General features: G+C 41.3%; 1 protein-coding gene across 1 annotated transcript in view; it reads left to right on the forward strand.

Moving 5' to 3' along the window:
- Nucleotides 1–999: 999 nt before the first annotated feature.
- Nucleotides 1,000–19,280, forward strand: part of LOC104626853 (disco-interacting protein 2 homolog C-like) — a gene marked incomplete at both ends in the record, with an annotated part of 52,063 nt that continues 33,782 nt past the window's right edge. The window contains 2 exons of the mRNA XM_010294878.1: nucleotides 1,000–1,071; nucleotides 13,275–13,385. Of these exons, the coding sequence (XP_010293180.1) occupies nucleotides 1,000–1,071; nucleotides 13,275–13,385 (183 nt within the window). The remainder of the gene's footprint in view (nucleotides 1,072–13,274; nucleotides 13,386–19,280) is intronic.

Here is a 19,280-nt window from a genome sequence, read left to right on the forward strand (position 1 = left end):
GTTATTTCAGAAATCTTATCGTTGTAAAACCTATCGCTCTTTTTAGCATCTGAAGTAGCTTGTGTTGTCTTTAATACATATGTATACGTATGTACATTTGTGCTCCCACACTTGGAAAGAAGAATCTGGATGTTTGAATTACATTTAAACAAGCACTTTAATCATTAAAGGTAGATCTAGAGCTCCAGAGCCAGGCCTGTATCACAGCTTCAGTGCCAAACCTCTCCTGAACTCTAGTAAAACTAAAAGTATATGTTTTGTTCTACATATGTAATTATCCATCACTTTCTTTTAGGAAACTTTTACAGAATTTTTTTTTTTTATCCTTACTTTAAAAAAATATTTCCTGAGGAAACTGCAGACACATTGAAGGGTCATATTAATTGAATTTAAGAAATTCAAACATTTGTCTCCAAAATTTTGAGATTTAATTAGAAAGTCAGACAGAGAGTCTTTATGCTACTATTTTCTAGTGGATCTGTGGTAATTTGTTTTGGTTTGGTTTTGTTCCTCTCAATACTGCTTAGAAATCAGCCAAATTATATTGCAGAAATGATACAGCAGCAGTTTCAAGTCTTTTGTGCCTTACATGCTTGATTAGAAAAATCCCATTAATGATAGAAAATGCTAATCAGCGATGTGTTTTGCCAGCCACCACAGGCCCACGCACTCTATGCAATCCGTTGTTTATTAACCCAGTGAAGGTCATTGTAGCTTTTGAAAGCTTGTGTGACAGCATCTCAAAGTGGTTTTAAAACTCAGTGCCACTGGACTCCAGTGCTGGAATAAATCAAGGCTGGGTATTTACTTGGCAGGATGGCTCTGGCGTAAATGAGTTTTTTCTGGATGGAATGATCATACTGTGCTTTTCATTTGTTCATTATAATTGTCAAGACAGACAAACAGTGCAGTGGTGGCTAAGCTGGTGGTGCTGCCATTAAGCAGCTAGACACTGTCTTTATCCATGTCTTACTGATTTTCCTTTTCTTTTCTTGGCAGGTGACATCACACAGAAGGGATATGAAAAGAAGAGATCAAAATTAATTGGGGCCTACCTGCCACAGCCTCCCGGTACGTGTATCTGTGCTTGTGATATATGAAGATGTCAAGTGTACTTATAGTTGCCACAGTAAAATCTGCATCTCTTAAGAAATTTATGTGGCAGAAACAAAGCTATTGTTATGCAGAAAAGCTTATTCCATCTATTTTATGTATATTTTTATATATATGTCTGCTTTGATGTGTGTGTACATTTTTTACATATGTTGCTGTGGGTTTGGCAGTGGTTTCTGGAAAATAAAAATCAGCCTAGACTCATTAGAGAGGCATTGTTTGCTGTAAGTAATGCAGAAATAAAGAGGAAAACATGGTGTCCTAACTCATTAAGACCTCAGCCAAGTAAAGCTTCCTGAACATAGGTGAACATTCTCTTCCACAACAGTGGAAGAGAACCTTGGAGCTTTTGTGCCTCCTCCATTTCTGGGTTTCCTGCCCAAATCTCCCTTTCAAAGACACTAGCAACATCCCTAGAGTTCAGCTTGTCCTATAACACATGGGCAACCAATCTTTCATAGATTCTTAGTGTCAGTGTTGAGGGATGGGTGGCATGTACTTGCCCAAAAGGTGTAAAAAAATCTTCAAACAATTTAATAATGTATTGCTGCTTTGAAATTATTTACTGTATATATTTAAGAACTCTTCAGAGTTCTTTGACTCTTCTGAGGCACTGAATCATGAAGTTGAATATGCGGGTGTAGGCATTGGTGTGGCTTCCATTTTGTGTTGACTTCACAGGAGTGTACCCCACATGCTCGTGGCATCTCACTGTCCTCATGGAGGCTCTGCTTGGGTTTGGCTGTCCTCTGAGCCCTGTTTTTATTGCAGGCCTGGGAACTAGTTTCCTCCTTTTACAAAATCCTGCCTTTATGGTTGAGATGATGGTTTTCTATTTAAACTACTCGTGTGGAGGCACTGCCTTGTTCACTCATCCTCAGGTGTATATATATTAGCATATATATATATTCTCCATAGCAGAATTGTATTTTGTGCCCTTGGATTTCACTTGGTCTGCTCCAAAGGCAGGAACTCCACAAAAGACATCAGTGTTACACACACCTCTGTTTTCTGACGTGATACAGCCTGATTTGAGGGTGTCTCTGACATTTCCGAACCATTGGGAGCCATTAGAGAATGAAACAAATCAAATCAACAGAATTACAATACCAGAGGTGCAGTTATTTAATTTCTGGGTATTTATTGGTCTGACCAGACTGTCAGACATACAGTAGTCTTCACAGTATGTTCTCATGAGACCTACTTAGGTTTACTGAGTTACGGAGAGACTGTTGCCTCACATTAATCCTCCACACAGTGGTGCAGTTGGTACCGGCATTTGTTTATACATTTAGTTGTAACTTTTTTTTTCTTTACAGAAGAAAATAACAGCTTTTTCTCCAGAAAGCTCATAGTCTTCTGGTCGAACTATATCACTGAGTAAAATTGTTGGGGATTCATCATGCATGTAATGATGAAAGAGAGGAGGTGGAGAACCCTCTGAGCTTTATTTTTCAAGGTCTCTCTTGTGGTATTAAAGTTTTTCAGTGTAAGGAGAAGCAGAGAGATCTCTGTAAGCCAGTCTCATGGTGGGATCCATTCAATAATTTGAAGTGGTCATGACTGAGGATGTAGCTGATTTAATGCTGTTTTAAACATGCTGAGAAACGGAGCAAATGTTTCCTGCTCTATAACTTCCCGGAAAATCCTGCACTGGGTGTGTGGGTATGGATGAGTGGAGGAAGATGATAATAGGATGAAGAGAAAAAGTACTGAAATATTGTTTGTTACTTTCTTTTCCATATATCAAGCTCAGTCATTTAGCTGATGGCTAAATGAATTATTTTATTATAGTGGAAGGCACTGCTTCTACTGTATTAAAGTGTTTTCCTCCAGAAACTGGTATTATTTGTGCTTGGGTCTTTGCTGTCTTTGTACCTTTTGTTTGTTTTGTTGTGTTACCTTTTGGACAAAACTTGAAACAATGCAATTTGATACTGTCTTTCTAAGACTTTACTCATCTGAATGGTTTGAGGTCCCTGCTCACCAGGAAGGGGGAGATTAATCCTTTCCAAGAAGAAATAGGGTAACAAAACAGATGCTGCCTTTTGAAAGCTTCTGTTAATATCTGAATAATCACATACATGACCAATTAGTCATTTGTTTCTTTCTTGTAATCTGTTTTGATGGGGAGCTGCAAGAATTATAAGCTTTGGTGATCTTGGATCTTACTATTAAAAGGGCATAGACTTTTTAAAGGTATTTTAAAACAGTATGGAAATGGACACGGCTCTTTTGCTGGGGTTGGAGGCATTGGGAAGTGGTAGGGATTTGCATTCTGTGACTGTGTTAAACAAACTGAAGGAAATCCAAAGGCAGTTCCCCTCTGTTGGGACATCGAGTCCTCTTGCTGCACCTTTGCTAACATTACTAACGCCCATGTTGGCAGCGTGGAACATTGACCCGCGTTGGCTCCGTGAGTGTCCTGTAGTGTCTGTGTGTGCGTGTGCGTGTGTGCTCTACTGCATGGGGGCAGCAGCTCCATTCATTGCTGTAACAAATGTAAAAAAACTAAACATGAATTAATTAGTTTTTTTCAACTTGTTACAGCAGCGAATGGAGCTGCCGCGGTACGGTGTAGACTGCAACACAGTGAAGGAGCTGCCAGAAGAATGCTCCGCACTGCCAACATTGGTGTCTGTGACATCCGGGAAGCGGCCGCTAGAGAGAGAGCAGCCAGCACGACAGGAAACCGGCCTCTCTTTTATTTTCGTTTTGGTGAGCACAATGAATGTATCTTTTCCAGTCCATATCTGTCTGTAACTGTGCCTCATCCGGAAGCCTCTGGTAGACACCTACATCACTCTGATAGCCTAGGAACTGCCAGTGAAAAGGCAGGACAACCGAAGGACAACATCTGGAGGGCCGTTACCAACTTTTGTCTGCCTAAGAGTGCAGTGATGGGAAGGGAGAAGGAATAGTCCTTCTTGGTAACATTTGAACATGTTAACGTCTCTCTAGCTTCTATACTGTGGATACTTTCACCCGTACAATAAGCTGGTGAAACACAGGAGACCACGTGTTTCTAATTCCCTTTTCGGCACTGCCTTTCTACAGAGCTCTGGACAGGTCCAAGCGCACCAGAATCCGGAGGAAGCTGTAAAAATCCACGCACCCCTAACTCCGTGCTATTTTCAACTAGAGATCACCGCCTGAGCTCCTCTCGTATCAAAACCATTCAGAAGCAGACTGACTTTTAGGAACGGGTATCAGGCTGGTAGAGCAGAATGGAGGAAGAACATGCTGCGGGGCTGCGTGTCTGCAGTGTGGACAGGCAAGGCGTGAGCCCAGTCATGCCTGCGTAGCTGTGCCCTTCAGCAGGTGCCTGTCCTGCCTTCTGGAGGTGACCTGGGGCTGGGGGCAGACAGTCTGCTCCTACTCCCTGGGTTTGTAGCAAAGATGCAGAGGATTCACAGCCCCTCACGACACCAGATTTTCTCTTGCCAACCATGCGGGCACATGGAGGACATCACACTCTTGCCTGTGTGCTTGTCCACGCTCCCACAAGGCAGTCCAGACATGGTGTAAGAGATGGCTAGAGGGAAGACAGGATTTGCAGTTCAATCAGGACAAGACATGCCAGTAAAAAGAGGAGACACCCTTCCCTGCTCATTTTCAAACCAATTTGCTGTAATACTATAGAGGTGATCTGTATTGGATTCTGACTGTGGTGTTTGTATTTCTCCTCTTAGGTGGGGCTGCTCTAAGTCAAGTTCCCTCAGTCTGACAGGATTAACTTCCTCTGCCTAAGATTTTTGCAAAATAGGAATGATTAAATTTAAATTGCAATTTCAGGTTTAACAGAATTAATGATATAAAATCACGTAAGTGCTAAATGTTGGCAGTTAGAAGGGTTGGCTATATAACATATATAAACATATATGGTCTTTTTGTTGTGCTCATTGCGATGCTGTCATTTTAGAAAGGGAGACCTGTTACTTTTCAGGAATGGGATTAATGAAACGTGAAACTGGGCAACCATGTGGTTGATGCTCTAGCAGGTGATTTGGGAGTTCACTCTTAGGCTCCTCATTTTTGACAGGACAATCCCAGAGAGTATATTGTCACATATGTTGTACAATAAACGTGCAGTGAGTCTGACACATGGGGGACGTGCTGGGTCTGCTGCACATCTGCAGGTTGACTCCGCAGTGCATGCACAGAAGGTCTGACACATCCAGATGCTGCACAGACTGCAGATACGCAAAGGACATTTGTACTGTTCCAGACGGACTGTCGAATGTCCAGAAATCCGGAACGGATATGCTGTGTTTGGCGATGTTAATGGGAGAAGGGGTAGGGGGAGCCCCCTTTTTCTTTCCCATTAAATCCCCACCTGCTTTAACTTAGGGAGGCAAAAGTACAGCTTTGTTTCCTCAAAATGCTTTCTCAGGATGTCAGTTTGTAGCTGGAGATGTTCTGTGTGCTGAGTAGTTTTGCTTTTCTTAGCACGCCTGTATGTCTGACGTCTAAAAATAATAGTGAATCCGGACCTTTATATATATATATATATATATCTGCGCGTATAGCCTCGTCTCTCTTGTTCTGTGACCTTTCTCTTACTGCCTTTGTAGAGGAGACGTAACAGCCAAGAGCTGAAAGAATAACCACTTAAACCGGCATTTATTTCAGAATATCTTTCTGAAGATTTTCTTGATTAGATCAGTCAATTGTGAGTAAGATAACATGTGGACGGCTGCGTGCACACTATTAAGAGAAACCCTCCCTAGAAGAAAAATAACTAAATTACCTGCATCCCCCATAAGCTGTGTTTTTGCCCAATTTGCTTCCAGTCTTTTGCCAGGAAATTTGATTATTCATTCACAGAACAGAGACGATGTTGTTATCAATTAAGCTTTGCTTCTAACAGCTTAGACATGGGTGGTTCATTCTCTCTTAATCAAGTGCTGTGTCTACACTAGATTACTTTCTGAAATTTCCCATCATTGGTACCACCAGTGTAGCTCTATTTGTAGCGTAACCATGTAGACCGGTTTATTATGGCTAGTAAACAGGGGAGATGCGGTGTTTAAAAGGCACCTGCTGCTCCTTTCACAGGCCTAGAGACAGATCACTGCATCTCCTGCTGCTGGAGCCCCAGCAGCACCAGCATGGGGAGATTTCAAACCACACAGTGCGGAGAAGGTAATGCATTCACACAGAAGATCCCTTTACCTTCTAAAGAAGCAATTTTCTGTAGGATTACAGGAGTCAATTTTCATAGCCTCTGTTACTAAGATGACACATATATTTATATAGATCTGTAATGTGTGCACACATTGGCATGCTTTTCTATGTGTATGTGTGCATACATTAGCCTTCAGCATTCCACAGACTAAACTTGGAGATTGCAATTGCATTTTCTCTTCACAGGCATTATTTGGATTGCAACTTTATTTGGATTGCAGAGATTGCAAGGAAATATTTAAACAAAGCTTGATTCTGGAATTGAAAAAAAGCCCTCATGTATTCACTTTATTAATCATAATGAGTGTTCCCATCACATCTGCCTTCCTAATTCTTAAAGATCTTATCAAGGGATAACCATGATGGGACATTTCAAAGCATACATCTGTGTTGAGAACATGGATCTCATTGAAAAGCATGTGCATGGCACAGCTCCTGGACACATTTCTGAAAACAGTGTGGCAGATGTTTCACAGATGAGAAACTATGGCACATAGATGAATACTTAGTAAGTCTTGTTTTTAAAAAAGAGTCTGTGTTTGAACTGGTGGATGCCTTGCAGAGCCTAGTTTGGTTAAAAATGAAGATTCTGAAAGCATCTGAGAACTACCCCTTGATGTCATCACTTAAAGCGTGATGGTTACTGCTTCGCTTTTGCCATGCTGGCTGAGAGCCCAGTTATCATTTTATGCATTCTCTGTTTTATGATGGCACTTCTGTTTCCTATACTGCAGAATAACCTCATAATATTAAACCTTGTTCAAACGCAGAGCAAAAAATAACTTCCTTCAAAGACTTTACACCCTAATAGTAAGGCCAAAAAATGTGTCTAAGGGAAAACATGAGTACATGATGAAATCAGTTAGTAATGCGGGTAGTGGTTTCAGCACTCAGCATGATGGATTTTTTGGGGAGGATATTTTTAGTACATATCAGAGTCAGGGTGTTTTTCAAAGAATTTGAAGAATTTCAATGAAATATCTCTTGATGTTCATGGAGACCATCTGTGAAACATAAGAGCATAGGAGGAAACATGAAGATGTTGGTCTAAAAATCTGACAAATGGGTGAGAAAAGAGGGCTGAGTCAGAAGTGAGCAATGGAGGAAGGGAAGTAGACAACTGAGGGCCTTGAAACAAAGCTTGGCTGTGCTGGAGCAGAGGAGGTGGAGCCAGTGGAGACCTGTGAAGAGTTGGGTGCCGCTGTCAAAACGAGAAACTGCTGGAACTCACAGTATTGCCCAAAATTTGGCTGCAGTGTAAGCTGACCAGCACATTAGTGAATGTGTTTGCTATGTGAATAGATAGCTAGCATTTTTCTACATACTCTCCTGAAAGAATCTTCAAATGGTACACTGAAGCTGTGGGACTATCTAGAGAAAAATGGAAATCAAACATCACATGTGAATTGGAGCTGTAATGTCATGTCCACCATCACTGAGATAATGGAGAGAAAAAAGAAGCCCACAATAGCCATGCTAAGCTTGAACTGAAAGCTAAAGCTTGCAAGGAAATGCTGGAAGGCAAGATCGAGATAAGGAAAGAAGATAAATTTGAAGTATGTACATTGTTTGAAATCAGAACCAAGTGCAGGAGTAAGTGTGAGAGCTCACCTGTGAAGGAAAGATTGTTAATTAAACATATCTAATAAGAAATTCCATTTTCTGCAGATTTATTTAGCAGAAAGTGGCTCCACTTTCCTGGATGTCTTTGATTAGGAGTATCACATTTTAAGTCTCCTTTGGCTTATCCAGTGAATTCATTACTTAGATGTACATTTGACGGGAAGAATGAAATGCGACGCTAAGTAACAAGTTCCATGGGGGTGGTGTGACATTTAACCTGTTTACAAAATACACAGTGTGTTCATCACTGGGCTTTGCTTTCAAAGCTGAGCCACCAGCCATTGCATAGAAGCTCAGGAAATACTTTGAACGGAAGGTAGATAGTGTTTCTTAAAACTGCACTACGAACACCGTTTAGCTGCCTTCCCACTAGCTGTGGAGCTGCTGTGTTTATCCTACAGCTCTCTGTCCTGGGGGCACACGCTCTAAGTTAGTTTTAGAACAATAAATGTAGCCTGTGTGTAAGAATGCCTTCTGTTTCTTGTCAATTAGACTTTTCAGCTTTTAAAAATTTTTAGATTCAAAAATTTGACATAGGAATGAGATACATCACAGCAACTTGTCAGCTGTCATTAAGGAAACAATTGTCCTCTGTTGGAGAGGGCAATGCAGCTATTGCCACATGATTAGAACATAGCACTGCAATTTAGCTACAAAAAGAAGTAATAAAGAAGGGAGGAACAAAGAGGTGAAGGCAAAAAAAAAAGAAAGAAGGAGATGAAGCATGCTTCCAGGTGAGAGTTTTGTGCCTTCCATGCACTTAAAAATAAAACTATCCAGCTTGCAGTGGTGTTGCTCAAATAGCTTTACTGAGGCTCTCGCATTTTTAGCTAAATACAGTCAAGGCAGGATCCAGCTTGCAGGTTAGGATTTGTAGATTGATACATCTGCATTAAGTTGTCTGCCTGTGAACCCAGTATTTAAGCTCCTATTCTTATGTGAAGAGACACAGTTAATTCAGTTGATGAAACCCAGGATGCTTTTCAGCCTATTCCAAAGCAGATACCTCCACTGACCACCTGCAGAGCTCTCCAGGCTCCCCTGGGCTCGTGGAGTTGCCTGAAGATACACGTCTAATACTGTTCAGGATTTCCTGTGGTATCGGAGACATCTGCACAGAGCGAGCACATATAAACCAGGGTTTAGAGGGGACACATGCCATTGTGGTCAAGCCAGGTATCATAGTCCACAACATCTGAAAAGACATTGGACACCTCTGTTTAGACTCCAGAGTCCTGGCCTAGGTCTCTGTTTTTCATAATGGGAGCATAGCTTAAGCACCTTCTTGTAGACACCTAAATATAGGTGTCTTAATCTGCAAGCCGAGTCCCACATTAGCAGCATTAGATAAAAGAACTAATGCTTGTATTAAGACCATGTCTCTTTGCTCCAGTGTACTTGATAATGCTTACATGCAGTGTGATGAGCATAAAACACTGATTTCTCAGCCTTCTATATAAAATAACTGTGTTCAGGCATATATATTTTGCTAAAATTCTTCATGACTTGTAACAAGTCAATCATTAGTGCTAATTACACTTACCTGTTAGAGTCCTGCTTTAGCTGCAAGACTGGCACAGACTATGATTTTATTAAGAATGATGCCAGCTTGTCAGTGACAGTGATTGCGTCTGCGCACAAGGCACCGGAGTGACACTGTCCTTTCTTTTATGAAAGCCATTTTTGCTCTGCCACCCCCTTAAATTTAGGAATCGATCTGAGTATGAATTCTCAAAGCCCATTATGCCACCACTTCCACTGATTCACAAATGCATTTGGGTGAAGCTGCACTTGAACATGCATTAGCACTTAACTTACAGAGCCTGTGTCCTGGCTGTGAAATTCTTTGGGTTTAGTTACGTTCAGAAGTAGAAGTGAAAAAAAAAAAAGATGCTGGTTACTGCACTGTATTGCTAGAGCCTTCATGGAGGTAAACAAACTCTGCTGTTAACACCGCTTCGCTATTTATTGCAACACTTCACTGATTTCATGGTGTTCGTTATTCTGTATGGCTTTTACTCCTACCCATCGCTCAGGAGTGGCAGCGTGTAGGTTCTTGCTATTGTGTACTGTGTCTCACCCCATTGCTGGTGCTGTGTGAGGGAGTGGGTGCTCGGGAAGCGAAGGTGTGAGTCCAGGCCATGCTGGCTAATTCCTGCTCCAGCCCCTTCAGTAGGAACTGTCACCAGGTTTCTTACTGTCTCTCCAAAGTAGGGCGATGCTTTCTGTTTTCTCATGTTAATGGAACTTAGTACAAAGAGAGGTCTCCCTGCAGATGGCTGATGGAGAGCTTCTCCTCTGTATTTAGTGCAGAATTCAGTTTCTCATGTAAATCAGTGCTATCGATGAGCCAGGTTCACACGTCCTGCTCTGTACTCGGGTAGAGTTTTATTCACTATTTATATATTCATGAGAAAGTGGGAAGTAAAGCCATCAAATGATCCCCAGACCTCATAAAAGCAGAAGATATTTTGATATTCTCATTTAGTTTGCTATGGCCTTAAATGACTGCTACTGTAGGACGTTGGGGCTGACTCTTTCTTAACTGTATGAAGAGACTCCGTATTACCCGTTGTGTCGGAACAGACTTACTTGAAGAACACACACATAGAAAGTTGGAGGGAGGTAAACTATTTAAAGTGTCTTAATTTTAAGAATAGATGAGAGATTTCTGTATCTGTAGTAAGAACAAGTAGCAGCATAATCTCTGCAGTGAACTGGAGGAGGGAGGAAGCTTCTGCAGTGTCAGGGTGCCTTGGGCAGCAGTGCTGCCTGGCCTGTTGGGCATCCTGCTGTCTTCTGCAATGGTAGGGTCAGCGTCTGAGGTTACCTTACATGCACTGTCTCTTTTACACCTTGAAAAAGGGCTTTATGCACTGCCCACAGCTGCAGAAGAAGAGACTGAGACACCTGAGGTGTCTTATAGCCACATGGCCAGGAGAAGGAAAACACAGGCTCGAACGCATTTTGTCCAGTGGCTTTCAGGTCTACCTGAAAGGTCTCCTACAGCAGCTGCACACCTCTGAACTGATGCTTTTCCTCACAATTTATTTTCCTCTGAGTGTTTCTAAAGCCTATTGCATGTGATTTTGTTGTTGGAAGGATGCATTTAGTCCATAAACATGATGCTGTACTTCAATAGCAACATCTCAATTATTTTTGTTTGTTCTTCTCCACATGCTGTTGCCCTGCACAAGTCATTGGCCATGGAGACATAGTGGCACTTCTTGCCTCACAAAACCTCTGTCACACAGCAGTAATTTTAGGTGCACAATTATTGGGTGTGGGTTTTTTAGGATTTTTGTAAATATGTGTGATTTTCAGGGAGTATGTCATTCCTGACAGTATGGGTAAGGACTGAGATGAGTAATGGTGGTTTACATCTTGTACAGACTGAAACATAATTTTGTAAAAAGTTTTCAGTCAAAATCAATGTTATTGTTAACTTTATATTGCTGGTTCTCCAGGTGACCTAATAAAGAAGGAAAAACTCTAAATATACAAATGAGGAGAAAATATTTCTTCTGATTATTTCAATAACTCAAAAATTAGGTTCACCTGCCTTAAAGAATATGAAGGCTTGAGGGCAAGTGAAATTATACAGTACTATAGTGTGGAGACACAGCAGTTAAATGAAGACATTTTATTTGATTTAAGAATATGAATTATTAATCACAATCTGAGTAGAAGAAAATTTATGGATTCACTCTGTCTTTTATGCACCTATGAGATTTTACTCCAAGCATGACTTTTAACCAACCAGCCACTTGTCCACAAAATCAAAGCAGACTTGACATTGCTGATATTCCAAAGATTTAAGAGAGAACCTCTATTCTGAGTTCAATTTATTTTCACAAAAAAATAAGTGTACAATGCCAACTTTTTAAAAAGTTGCTTTTTAAAGAGTCTCTTGAAACATAATAGACACTCACTGAAGTCAACATAGCATTTTCTGTTGGTCTGCATTCTACATAAAAATTCTTGTTTTCAAAAAAGTAAACTCTTACCCCTCTCCAATAAGCAGGCATTGAGTAGTTCAGAAATCATAGTGGAGAGTTTTTACATTGTGTTTTAATTGAAAAATACAAAAGTATTTCCAAGCACTGTTTTGTTGAATCCAATTTCAATTTATTAGCCACCCATTTGAATACTTAATTATTAATAAATTCATTAAATAATTTATCAGATCTTTCCTACCGTCAACCCTAAGCGCAAGAGGCCGGTTTTAGTTCTGTCCCTACAGTTACACAGGGTGTGTAACTACTTTTTAAAGGAAAAAAATAAAAGGAAAGAATTAATTTCATTTCTGTAGGTACTCCTGTTTTTTTGCCCCTGTGCATCACAGCACCTAAGGCTTTGTGCTTTACTACCTTTAAGCTGAATGCATCACCTACTGGGCCTGTCTGCTCAGGTTCTCCTCTGGAAGAGAGCAGGGTGGTGTATTATGCCACCGTTGCAGATGCATTCAGTGGCATATTCTTCTCCTATTTGTTTGAATTTTCTTGCTTAAGTAATTCACTTCATTCTTCTCTGGAAGTTACCAAGGGACATTAGTTTCTAGAAGTGTTTATACACAATACTGCTGTTGTACCACTACTGTCGTTGAAGGAGCCTTCAAGAAAATACTTATTTTTTTAAAAAAAGCAAATTTGCTATAGGTTAGGCATGAATACAAAGTTTGAATCTTAAATACTGGATGTTTAGGCCTGGCATATCGAGATGCTGCAGGTATATATTATAAAGCTGAGTTATTTTTATTGTCTTGCTGGAACAGATTACTATTTTTATCCTGGTTTGGTGCAGTTATTGTTTACTTTCTGGCCCTTGGTAGCTGAAAATGCCTATAGATATTAATATAGTTCTCTTGCCACAGGGTATCTAGTTTCCATAGATTAGTATTGTGTTGTCACCAGCTGATACCATCCAACTGCGTGAGGTTTTAGGCAATATGCACTGGCTAAGTCTTCTTAGGAACTGCTTTTAACCAATTTGCAGGAAAGCTTTGAGATCCATTGCAGTGATATCCACCTTTATTAGCACGTTAAAATATTTCCTGGTTACTACTTTAAGAAAGGTCACCTGTTTTGGAAAAAAAGCCACCACCAAACTTATTGTCGTGTGCTCTTCATATGTAGTCTGTGAGCCTGGAAAAAATTTGTCTTAGAGCGAACCAGGAAAATAACCACACCAGAAAAGCTGACTAGAGGCAAGTACTGTGTATCCAATTGACATGACATGGTTTAGCCACTGAGTGTTCACTTTCTACTTCTAGCGTAGGCTGAACTCCTCCTCACTATTAAGCTTCTGAAATTCAATCACAATGAGCTGCTTGGTTTTTTTTATTAATGCAGGGGTGGACCAGGCATTACCACAAGAACGTCGAACTCCTGTTACTCCGTCCTCTTCCTCTCGCTATCACCGTCGCAGGTCCTCAGGGTCACGTGATGAGCGCTATAGGTCGGGTAAGTACAACTGAAGACCACAGAGTGGGAGTGAAAATTTCAAATGACTGGTTCTGTTCTTTGCTTTTTTAAAAATAATCTTGTTATAAACTCTTGGAGCAGGGGACCGGGTGACAAAGGACATGGAAAAGGCCAAGATACTTAATGTGTTCTTTGCCCTGGTCTTTACTGGTGAGACTTGTCTTCAGGAATCCAAGGCCCTGAGACCAGTGGGAAAGTCTTGAACAATTAAAACCTACCCTCCATGAAGGAGGATCAGGACATTTGAACAAACTGAACATGTACAAGTCCATGGGACATGATGGGACGCATCATTGGCTGATGTCATTGTGAGGCCACTCTCAATTCTTTGAAAGGTTGTGGCAATCAGGGGGTGTTCCTGAGGGCTGGAAGAAAGCAAGATTCATTCCTGTCTTCAGGGAATCTATAGGCCAAACAGCCTCACCTCAGTCTCTGAGAAGGTGGTGGAGCAAGTAATCCTGGAAACTGTTTTTAAATATATGAATGACAAGGAGGTGATTGGGAGTCGTCAGTACGGATTTATGAAGTCCCCTTATTAGGTTGGTCAAGCATGGATTGACCGACCTAACAGCCTTCTAAAACCAGATGACTGCCTTGGACCTTGACGGAAAAGCAGTGGATGTTCTATGCCTTGACTTTAGTAAGGCTTTTGGCAGTGCCTCTCATAACATCCTCATTGACAACCTGGTGAAATATGGATTAGATAAGTGGACAGTGAGATGGACTGAAAATTGGCTGAGGTGTTGAGCTCAGAGGGTTATGATGAGCAGCACAAAGTCCAGCTGGACACCAGGAATGAAGCCTCTAGTATGTGAGGAGAGGCTACGAGAGCTGAGGTTGTGCAGCCTGAAGAAGAGAAGGCACAGGGGGATCTTATCCGTGTGTATAAGTACCTGATGGGGGAAGTAAAGATGGATACAGTCTCTTCTCAGTGGTGCTCAGTAACAGGACAAGAGACAGTAGGCACAAACTGAAATATGAAAAATTCCATTTAAACATAAGAAAAAACTTTTTTATTCTAAGAGTGGTTGAGCACTGGTACAGGTTGCACAAAGAGGTTATGGTGTCTCCATCCTTGGAACTATTCAAAACCCCGCTGGATGTGGCTCCAAGCAGTCTGCTGTAGTTGACCCTGCTTTGAGCAGGGAGCTGGACTGGATGATCTCCAGAGGTTCCTGCTGCCCTCCACCAGCCTGTGGTTATGTGGCACAGCTGCATTTTATTGTAATGATTCTAATTTGGTGAATACCGTAAGAAAAATACCTTTCTTCTGCTGCCTCTCTTGCAGCTGCAGAATAAGGGAGCTATAGACAGCAGCACCCATCAAGCATTGTGGCAGAGAGACCCTTGTGAGCCAGGAGTCAGGAGCAATGGGCTGAAGATTGTGGCGGGCACGGAGGAGCCAGCTGTGGAAGTTCTGGATTGTGTCTGAGAGATGCATCTTTCTGGACACAGTCAGATGCATTATGCTGACACAACTGGCAAATTATAGGGAACTTCTTATTAAACCTTTGGTAACATACCTCTGGTTCATTCCATTAGTCCCAGAGCTTACCAGTCCCATTTAAAGGAAAATGTTGGCAGAGAAAGTGCATGTGTGTCCAGGACATTCTGATAAATTTGAAAAACTCCCCTCTCCCCTCAGGAACCTTGGATTCATACTGTAGATGCTGCCAGTTTTTCACTGAGTAATGGTTGTTGGATCTGCATAATAATTCCTTGACATATAAGATCCTAGGAGCTTCTCCCACATTACACTAAAAATCGTTTTATTTCTACCCAGTGTTTTTAAACAGGTAAAAATACTATCCCTGAAATTGTCTAGTTTGTGGGTGTGCAACCCATGGTCCTCAAACCTCCCAGCTGTGACTCTCCAGAGCAGTTCTGTTAAAAACGTGTATTTGACTGTGTGTTGAAAGTCATCTGCTTGAGCTATGCTTGCCATTTGTAAACTGAGGTGTTGGATCAGTTTGGGGATGGATGAAAGGAGACATCATGCACATCTTCCCTGTGTGCCTCTCCTGATGCCCCAGGAGTGCTCTGGGTTGGTGTTGCTGCCTCTTGCTTTCAGTTGCTGCTGCTGACTTAAAAGGCAGGCATTTGTTCAGTGAAATGGTACGTAAGGTCCTGCCTTAGGGATAGGGTGAAGTGTTGTAGTGATATATGTAAATAATGAAGACACGCACTGTGTTGATGGGAGGAAAAGCATGGTATTGAGTGCAAAGTGTTGCTTGTTATTAGTGCAGGAGTCTCATCTTAGGAGAGTCAGGACTATACTATAAATTCACATCTCTTGCTGCTCTGAAAATGTCCTTGGTGTTAAAAAGGGAAAGCTTGGCAGTATTTGGGGGGCTTATGGCAGGGCTTTGAATTCCTACCTTGATTGCTGTATGGCACGACTCCTCAGCAAGTCACCAAGCTCTCCAGCAAATCATTTTGAACAGCTACCACATCTTCACTCAGTCAAAAGAAAACTGTATGTAGCAAATGTCAGTAAAGGTAAATGTAAACGTCCACTTCAATTTTGAAAAGTTATCAGGTCATCTTTTCAAATTTAGTTTCAGAGGAGCTTTGCTAAGATAGAGGGCAATGTTTCTATCCTGAATGATGTTCTCCCCTTCTATACATTGCCCCTGTGAGATCAAAAGTGTGTTTCTTTCTTGGTCTCATGACTCATACTCTCTATAACTGCAGGTAGCAAACTTGCAAGTCAGATTTCTTTCTGGTTATCTTGTCTTCAGATTTAGATTTGCCTCAGGCAGAAGCCTTTGTTTCACTTGTTGTTTTGCTGTGCTCAATACTTCAGCATCTCTGCTGTGATCATATTGTGATTATTAGAGCCTAGCTGTTACCCCGTTTCAGTGCTTGTCATATTTGGCACATCTTCTTGGAGAGAGCCCAAAACAAAATGAATGCACAGTCTTTAACCAATAAGTAATTCACTTCTAGGAAAACATTTCCCTTCCTTATTTTTTTTGCACAATTTATTTCAATTAACATCTGCAAACAAATCCTCTACTCCAACCCTGATCAAAGTCCTTTTCTGTCTCTTCTTGGTAAGGTTTTCCTAATGGGAAACCTAACATCCTGAAAGTCATCCAACTCTCCTTCCATGCCTTTGCTTTTTACATAAATTTAGATGTCAGCAGAGATTGTTTAATGAACTCTCTTTGGAGACTCAAAATCATTGCTGCCACTAATACCACCTTCAACTTAGGCTCTTTTATTATGGGAAATGTCAGACTGTGACATTTTAAATCCCTACCTATTTTCTCACTTCAGTCTTTTTTATTATTATTATTTCATTAATGTTGCAACAGAATTTTTCAGCACTATAATTTGAAAACCTGTTTTCTAAGTTTTTTATATTCTAAATAGAATTGACTCTGAGTTTATGGAAGCTATTTTTTTCCTGAATGTTCCTGGTATACTTTGTGTTTTAAGATAAATTGATTTTAGAATTCAGCCTATATTGGGAATTTAGTCTAATTCTTTAAAACCAAAAAGGTTTAAAATTTCCTGGGTGCTTCTTTTATACAGGAAGGGATCCTGAAATCATTATGTTACAAAATGTCAACTTCTTTGATCATTTTTCGGATGTCTGGAGAAATAGATAATGCTACAAGTGTATCAGTGCAGGATTAAGCTCTATTATTTACTTTATACAAATGTGGCAGCTAGTTTAGCTGATATTATTTCAGAAGCATTTTTTATTTGTTTACTACTGAATATAAAAATTCTCCTACTATTTACTCACTTCTTAGAAACAGTATTTGGAAAGGTTTGCGAAATGTAGATCACGGCAATGTTTTTCTCTTAGCAGCTGCCATCCCTTAGCCGGGGCCTGTACTATAACATTATCTGGGGGCTCAAGATGGCACTGAAGCCAAATGTTGCTGTAGGCTGCATCAGTAACTTTTGCCAAGAGGCTTTTCTGGCCAGTGGCTTTTCAGGCAAGAAAACCCAGTCAAAGGAGAACTGGCTTGCACTTCACTTCTGCCTCTGCACGCAGAATAGATGTCAGCGTCTGGCTTGATCGGGCTCAAGTGATGTGACTGCAAAATCAGGCGCAAAACTGAGTATGAAGTTGATAATGGTTGTGGAGATGTAGCTGCAGTTGGACGTACAGCTTTGTTTCCTTAGTGCAGTTTAGAAACTAGGTTTCTCAGGTACTTTTGGAAGCTGCAAATCCATGGATTTGGTGTGGTGTGTTGAGATAAGGAGATAGGAATTATGTGGAGGAGTAAACAAGTAGGTAACCTGAATGGTGTTAGCTTTCGCATTCTTATGCTGTCTAAAGGAACTCGGCCGAATACTGAGGGTTTTGGAGGATGTTGGCCCTACATGTCTTCCATATAGTCACTAGGGGCCTGTTTGCTCCCTGGTTAGCATTGGCTATGTTCTGCTTTGTCTAACGTTGAACGACCTGAAGCTTCTGCCACTGTTATTTAAAATACCATCATATAGGCTGTCTTGCTTTTGGAAGAACGGTCTTACTGCTTTGGTGCTTAAAATCGTGAGCTGTAACCTCTCCACAGTGTAGCCCTGAAGCAGTGCTGCTGCTAGAGGTTGGCCCCTTGCCTGTGGCTGGCTGTTCTGGTGGCCTGAAGCAGAGCTGGGCTCTACTGCCACGTAAAGGCTGCAGCGCAGTACGGCAGCATCTGCTGCTGTGGCACTTCCTAACGGAACACGCCATGGGTACACTGGGCAGGTCCTTGTGGTCAGAAAGTGTTTTCTTGATGACAATAAATATCGCACAGATCTGCGTTTCTCAGCCAGTCATGGCCTGCGGGGTTCAGAGAGCAGCTCTCCTTCAGAGACCTTCAGCAACCTGTTTTAACTCCTCTCCAGAGAACAAGTATGCTATCCTCCCTCAGCTGGGTGTCCAACACATCGAGAAATGAAACATCAGGTCCTTACCAACTTTATTTTTCCGAAGAGACACCCCTGTGGTCTTTAGATTATGCCAAAACAAAAAGCTTCAGTTCTCCATCCCAATGCTGAAAACCAGATCACCTTCCCATGTTCCAGGACCTGGCTTCTACTGTTTCCATGCCTGTAAATACAAAAAAAAAAAAAAAAAAAAGGATAACATAAATACACAAAAAGTATGCACCAGTAAAAATTAAAAACTAAGAAATCAACAGTAAATAATAGGCAATGTGGTGTAATATGTTCAAATGCACATGCATGTGTTGGAATGAGGTAGCGGCTCTTGGCTCTATGATTTCTGCTGTAGCATTCTCCTCTGATGAGATGAGGATATGACAGATGGGTTGGGCCAAGTTTATTAAGTCCCTTGTTTCTCATGAGGTCTCTAAAGGCCTTGAAGATGACCAGTGTTGTGCACTGCCTGGAGCAAGTATAATGCTTAAGAAAAATGAGACACATGAGCTCTAAAAAACTGAGTTTTCCAGATGTCAGACATGATGTGGGAAGTAGCAGCGTAAGTGAAATTGCACTGCCTCTATGTCTGAGGGTTCACGGCGTCCTAGGGCAAAGACCAGCAAATGAGAGCACATGTGCAACATGAACTATGTGGACAGATTTTAAAAGGCACAGCAGTGGATGAGCATAGACCTGGGAGCTGAGAAATGGAGTGTTTTGAGAAATAGCGTATGTGGAATCAGCATCTTTCATCTGAGAGCATGGAGGAAGGGTACTGCTGGTAAGGTGGCTGTGGTACCTGGACTCCTGGCAGGGAAAACCTCCCTTCTCCCACTCATTCTTGCTGAATTTTTTTCCCATACATTTAACTTCTGAAGGTGAGAAAGAAAAAATCAGTCTGGTACACCATTCTTGGAGGACTGCCAACCCCTGCCCCAGAGATACCACCACTGCAGAGAACAGCTTGTTTTCCAAGCGCACTCAGCA

The sequence above is a fragment of the Phaethon lepturus genome, unplaced genomic scaffold (assembly GCF_000687285.1).
Source record: "Phaethon lepturus isolate BGI_N335 unplaced genomic scaffold, ASM68728v1 scaffold21809, whole genome shotgun sequence".
Classification (NCBI taxonomy): Eukaryota; Metazoa; Chordata; class Aves; order Phaethontiformes; family Phaethontidae; genus Phaethon; species Phaethon lepturus.